Source organism: Cephus cinctus, unplaced genomic scaffold (genome assembly GCF_000341935.2).
Source record: "Cephus cinctus unplaced genomic scaffold, Ccin1 Ccin1_scaffold0862, whole genome shotgun sequence".
NCBI lineage: Eukaryota > Metazoa > Arthropoda > Insecta > Hymenoptera > Cephidae > Cephus > Cephus cinctus.
Genome location: NW_014333446.1, coordinates 368,534 through 374,533, shown reverse-complemented (window position 1 = coordinate 374,533; position 6,000 = coordinate 368,534). Strand labels below are relative to the sequence as shown.

General features: G+C 34.9%; 3 protein-coding genes across 11 annotated transcripts in view; 1 reads left to right on the top strand and 2 right to left on the bottom strand.

Annotated features, from left to right (window-relative positions):
• The first annotated feature begins 416 nt into the window (after positions 1 to 416).
• Positions 417 to 2,475, top strand: LOC107271000 (alpha-ketoglutarate-dependent dioxygenase alkB homolog 4). 3 transcript variants are annotated; one of them, XM_015746540.2, is made up of 6 exons: positions 417 to 794; positions 1,048 to 1,155; positions 1,235 to 1,360; positions 1,419 to 1,511; positions 1,603 to 2,051; positions 2,124 to 2,475. In XM_015746540.2, exons 3-6 carry the CDS (start codon positions 1,304 to 1,306, stop codon positions 2,272 to 2,274), a joined length of 750 nt encoding a protein of 249 aa, XP_015602026.1. In that variant the 5' UTR covers positions 417 to 794; positions 1,048 to 1,155; positions 1,235 to 1,303; the 3' UTR covers positions 2,275 to 2,475. The 3 variants fall into 3 exon arrangements, with proteins under 3 accessions (XP_015602026.1, XP_015602024.1, XP_015602022.1); XM_015746538.2 differs by having other exon boundaries at positions 422 to 794; positions 1,048 to 1,135; XM_015746536.2 differs by having other exon boundaries at positions 423 to 794; positions 888 to 1,135.
• Positions 2,378 to 3,388, bottom strand: LOC107271002. Its single transcript, XM_015746541.2, has 4 exons — positions 3,166 to 3,388; positions 3,002 to 3,083; positions 2,757 to 2,928; positions 2,378 to 2,699 (listed from the first exon to the last, which is right to left on the bottom strand). The coding sequence occupies exons 1-4, from the start codon at positions 3,187 to 3,189 to the stop codon at positions 2,450 to 2,452; spliced, it is 528 nt and encodes a 175-aa protein (XP_015602027.1). The 5' UTR covers positions 3,190 to 3,388; the 3' UTR covers positions 2,378 to 2,449.
• A 2-nt stretch (positions 3,389 to 3,390) lies between these two features.
• The window catches only part of LOC107270998 (ankyrin repeat domain-containing protein SOWAHB), a 71,977-nt gene continuing 69,367 nt past the window's right edge, over positions 3,391 to 6,000 (bottom strand). For 6 of the 7 annotated variants that reach the window (XM_015746530.2, XM_025088258.1, XM_015746531.2 and 3 more), the window contains 3 exons: positions 5,298 to 5,324; positions 4,888 to 5,039; positions 3,391 to 4,765 (listed from right to left, as the gene is read on the bottom strand). In XM_015746530.2, coding sequence (XP_015602016.1) covers positions 4,475 to 4,765; positions 4,888 to 5,039; positions 5,298 to 5,324 — 470 coding nt within the window. In that variant the 3' untranslated portion in view covers positions 3,391 to 4,474. The remainder of the gene's footprint in view (positions 4,766 to 4,887; positions 5,040 to 5,297; positions 5,325 to 6,000) is intronic. The other variant, XR_001538490.2, reaches the window with a different exon arrangement.

The following is a 6,000-nucleotide window of genomic DNA, read 5'->3' as shown; positions in this document are numbered from 1 at the left end:
GATTCCAAGAGACCAGTATAGGAGACCGGCTCGAGGAAGAATGAGCGCTTTATCTGCTCCGTATATTCTGCGAGATTTTTATTCAGCTCAAATTTTATATTTTGAATAAATTTTGAAAGTAAATCAAGATCCAATAATATTTATTAAAAATTGAGATGCGACACGGGTGGCAAGTTGGCACTTTCTTCAAAATGTCTTAAAAATATTTCAACAATAGGCTTTTTCAATAATTCTTGAGAAGTTCTAAAGTTCCCGGTCTTGTTCTAAGAGTTGCTTTGGGAACCAGCGGTGAGTAGCGGAGAACCTCTGCCCGCCAAGCTACGCATTCGTGTTTAAGTTTAGCTCGACTATGATGGGATTTGCATTGTCGACGGTGGCGTTGATCACAGAATCCTACTTCCAGACTTGCCGCTACTATTTAGCGGCATGATTTTGGTATCGTCTAAAACCGAAGCGTTGTGCATCTTCCTGCTGATCTCTGGTTTCCTGAAACCAATTACCCAATTTTATTTTCATCTTGACTGGCACATGTCCCCCATTAGGGATACAGCCATAAGGAAAGGAAGGAAAGATTTTCGTCTCGAAGCGCCACCTGAGCGGAAGACCGTCGAACTCTATCCACGTTTTTGATTGGGCTTTTTATAAATATATACACGCGTGATATTCGTGAGCGTCGTGAGAAGCATGGATTTATACCGGGTGACACTGTAAAGTATGGGCACATTACAGTAATTTCATCGTTGAACGATTTCATATGATGGCTAGGAGATGGGGTAGTGCGTCAAAGAGTGGAGGTAGTGATAAACGTGAACTTTATTGATATCAATTTTTATTAGATATTTTTTTAAATTGAATGAAATATTTATACTTGCATATTAATACTTTAGGTAAACAAATATTAATGAATTGTTTGGCAATGTATTTCATATTTTACATGTGATTGTCTGAGTTAATGAAATTGTAAATCGTAATGTCGATTTGACGAATAACTATCATTGTTAATTTGTTATTTTGTAATTATTTATTTAAACAAATGGAAACGATAAGGCCTTGTGGCTGTAAAGGCATTCGGACCTGTTTAATCTGTGAGGAACAATTTAACATCCCAAGGGTGGAGTTTGCCAGTGATTTACAGGTATTTAATGTTTGACATCGGTGAGCAATAATAATTATCGTATTGACATGAATAATGCATTAATTATCTATAAATGCAAAATTGTAATGTTATGTTTAGAAGAAAGCATGTTTTGTGTATTGTCTATATTGTGACAAAGCCTGGCGTGGATGGGACAGTAATAGTTATATGGAACATCCAAATCATAACGGAGAATCAATAAGCTTTCCTGGAGTTTATATAAAGGTAATTTATTGTTTCAGTAACTAGTGTATAGATTATTATATACTAAGTTTCTTTCCAGCCAGATTTTTTAACTGATGCCGAAGCTGCTTCAATGCTAACAAATCTTGATAGTTTACGCTGGGAATTGTCACAGAGTGGTCGTCGAAAACAAGTATATTGATCTCATTGCTTTATTAATTCATTACCTAAGATTATTCATATTAAACTTTCTTACTTTAAATAATATGTACTATGATTTACAGAATTATGGTCCGAAATGTAATTTTAAGAAGAGACGACTGCGTATAGGTGACTTCTGTGGATTTCCAGGGAGCACAAAGAGCATCCAGGATAAATTATCTGAAGTACCATTATTGCAAAATTTTCAAACAGTTGAGCAATGCTCTTTGGAGTATGATCCGAGTCGTGGTGCATCGATAGATCCGCACATTGATGACTGTTGGATTTGGGGTGAAAGAATAGTCACTGTGAATATTTTAGGAGATACTGTATTAACAATGACTGTTTATGATGGCAAATCGAGTCGCTATAATTTGGAAGATGTTCCGAGTTATCCTCCAGTAGTTAAAGAATCAAACGAGGGTAAACCGTTTGATATTGTAGAGTTTCAAAATTCACAGTATAAAAAAGACATTGTAGTAAGATTACCAATGCCTGCTAAATCATTGATGGTTCTTTATGGAGAAGCTAGGTATAATCAATAATATACAATTACATTGTAACAATTATGAAACTCACAGAATTAACTGTCTTTCACTTTCAGGTATGGTTGGGAACATTCTGTTCTCAGAGAAGACATAAATTCTAGAAGAGTTTGTCTTGCATACAGAGAGTTAACTCCGCCATATTTACCCAATGGAAAGAATTTTTCAGAATCAGTAGAAATTCTTGAGAAGGCTCGAATGTTTTGGTAAATTGTAAATATGTATGAAATGAATGTAAATATGTAATACAAAGTTAAAATTGATATTTGATTTTAACTGTTATTGAAATGGATTAAAAAAGAGAAATACATGTTTTTTCTTTTTAACAGAAATATGTTGTAATATATTTAAAATACCAAAAACTGTTAAATAAAGATAAAATGACCTATGAGGGTTGAGAAGTTTCAAGGATTTCTACTTCGTGATTACTTCCTTGTGTGTTCTCGTTGTCAATGGTTTTTGCCAATTCGTATAAATTTGAAGTATTTTTTTGGATTTCTCTTTCCAGCTTCAATCGTTTCTCTTCTACACATTTTTGTTGTTTGCTGTCTTCGGGTGTTAGAGGTTTTACAAGACCTTCGCTTACTTTATAATAAATGCTACTACTATCACCATCCTTGAATACTAACGTGAGTCTGAAATGTAATATAATGTTAATAGGAAATAAAAGCTGAAAAGCATATAAATATTACCTGTTGGTATCAAGTTTCTGTTGCATTTGTTCAATAAACTTCAGAGATATAGGGTTTGCCGTTGACCATGGTATGTAGATTTGATGTGGACTGGACCTGCTTGTTTTAGCTTCCAGATATATCAAGTCAATATCCTTATTATATTGGTACTTAACATCCCACAGGCGCTTTACTGTCGCAGAAAGTATTAAGTCCAATGCTAAGTATATTAAGTGTACTACACTACGAAAAGAATAAATTAATACCTTCGCATAGTTCTATGTAAACATGAAATGCAGTAATGATTTTGTTATGGTCATTGCAGCCAAGCTGGCCCATTTCGTAAAACTAAAATTAATGATTATTGTCAGTAATCTGAGCTTTCTTGATATTTATTTTCAAGATGTACATAAATATATTTATTACTTACAGAGGGATGACATATGTCATACATTATAGAGGCAAGCTTATTTATTTACTATTTCTCTACAAATCTTTGACACTTTGCAGGTTATACACTAACCACATTATATAAAGTTAAATTATGTCAAGTAGGAATGTGAAATATGATGAAATGTAAAATTGAAAAAAACGTATTACAATAAAAGTTAAAAGTCATATTAAACAATAAAACAATTCTGCAAGTAAAGAAGCGAAGAAGTATCCAAGTAATTTCGAAAACTTCCACACAAAATTCAAACGTATATCAATATATAGCGACAGGACTTACCTGTAGTTTCAACCGTTTCTCTATAGATGGCGCATAAAGAGTACTCTTAAAAATCGTATAATTTTTACAATTCCAATAGACGTTAGAATAATTGAATTTTTAATAATTATTAAAAAAAAGTAATAATCCCCGCTCACCGATTCGTTACGAAGTAACTAAAAATACAAAGGATACTTGAAACTCAATTCATAACGTAGTTCATAATCTCGAAATCCTCACATCTACAAATAATATTATTCAAGTCCTTTAGTTTCACGTTGCAATTATGTGCGTATTATTGTATAAGAAGTTTCACACGATATCTCGTACACGTCATTACCAGCCACAATGAATATTTAACAAAAAAAGGAGCCAAAATAACTAACAACTAACCACGGAAGTGTTCTCACTGTGCAAGAAAATGAATAATCAAATCATTAAGAAACTATCCAAGCTCCTTAAACGTTACACGTAATTTACGCGCAAAGACAGATATACAATGTTAAAAGCATATTAACAAACGACTTTGAATATCTCTAACAATAAAAGGAAAAAAAAACCAACAGTAGGCGAATCACACGTGAAAAGGCATTAAAACGTAATGCTTCCGGCGTACGTATCACCCGAGTATATCTAGTCCAAGTATTCAAATGTATCTCATAATTGTCTCTAAGCCTAGTTCCTAATGACTACAAAACCATTAGTGTAAAAGCATTAGCGTCAGCTAAATCAGTATTTCTCCTAAAACATTATCGATATCGTACGAAAATATATTCAGCTATCAGTAACCTGGATCGGTCACTTCATCGAATACAATTTCCCATAGAGGGACAAGTCGAGATTAGTTTTTTAAATTCATAAAATCGCTTAACCACGTACACAATATCACCCTGGAATTATCGAAGCGTATCTATTCGAAATTAATAGCCGGCATTGTAACAGAAATGGCGAATATCGTTCCACGTCAATTTTCCCTTTTTTTTTTTTTTCATTCGCGTGAACAATCCCATTCAAGAGTCATGAAATTCCGTTACAGTTGCGCAGATCCGCGCCAAGCGGAATCAAATCCGCAAGCCGTATCCGAATCCGAATCGTTGTTGGGTCGGTTGACTGACAAAGACTCGGAAGGGGCGACTGCACCAGAGGGTTCCTCGTGACTGACAGATGGATTTTGACGTGCAAAAACCTTCCCCTGAGGCACCGGGGTGTTAGGTTGGCTGACAGTATGTTGACCCCTCGAAGATGAGAAATCCTGTGCCCTTCGACTTCTACGTTTTTTAATCGGTGCGTACTTTGGTGGTGGCATGACCTTATGTTCCATCTAAAAAAAGTATAATTTTCTTTTACAATTTTCCAAAGTTTTCAAATATAGCCTAGTCGCGTACGTAACGTATTTCTCGAATTTAAAAATCTTATACGGTACATGAATCGTGTTCTATTTACCTGTATGTTATCTGCAGATCCCCAGCTCTTGTGTATCTTCTCCGCGTTGCTGTTGGCACTAGTTGCCACACCCAGGAACTGGCTGAAGGCCTCCGTCGTACGTTTCACGCGGACGTTCAACGAGCCAATTCGTAGGAAACCAAGATCTTTCTCTGCGTTCAAACAAGTGTAATGGCTCTTACCGTTAGTTTACATATATCCAATTTTGATTAAGCAGCCACGCAACGTTCTATTATACTTAAAAAAAATCTACGAGAAAAATCTTGTCACTGATATAAATATATATAAATATTTTTGTCAATAAAACCTACAAATTTCACTTCCCATATCTTCTATTACATTACCCTTAACAGCTGATCGATATGAATCGATCACACGTTACATAGGCTCTATCCCTCACTGGCGCTTACCTGCATGCTTTTTCCTTGCTTTTATTTCTGAAACGAGAGATCACATTCATTTGATAATCGTAATAATAATAATTAAAACAATGGATGTGAGTTAGACTAGAAAAATATAAAGGAAAATAATGCTCAAGGCACAAAGATTGCTTGATTGCTATTAATTACAGGCTGCTTGACGATCCTTACAAATGAAATGGAAAAGACCTACGTACGCATCCAGTGTACGCAGGTCTACCTCGTGAAACGTTTTCAACGAAATATTATTGAGCCTCTTCATTAAGAGAAATCAAGATCGCAATTACGAGAATGTGTTACAAAACCGCGGAAGTCGAACGAGATGGTAAATTAAGTTGGCATCCCAAGTGCCCCGCCGTTAAGAATCGTAAGTATGGCAATTACAATTTTCTCCATTTAATGATTCAGCCGTTAACGTTACACCGTGTGTAAATACGTGCGGAAGTGAAGTCAGTTGGGAATCTGATAGTGCGTAAAGTACATTCATGCATGTTACATACTTTATTTCTACCACATTTACGGAAACCAGAAAAAGAGTAATATACCCAGTGTGTTAATTAATTAATAATATAAATTGGTAAAACAGTCATACCACTGCCACTTCGATACTCGTGAAGTGTATTTGTATTCGCGCTGAACAACAATTGCTTAGACATTAATATAATTATTTATAATTAAAACGACAATAGCAAAA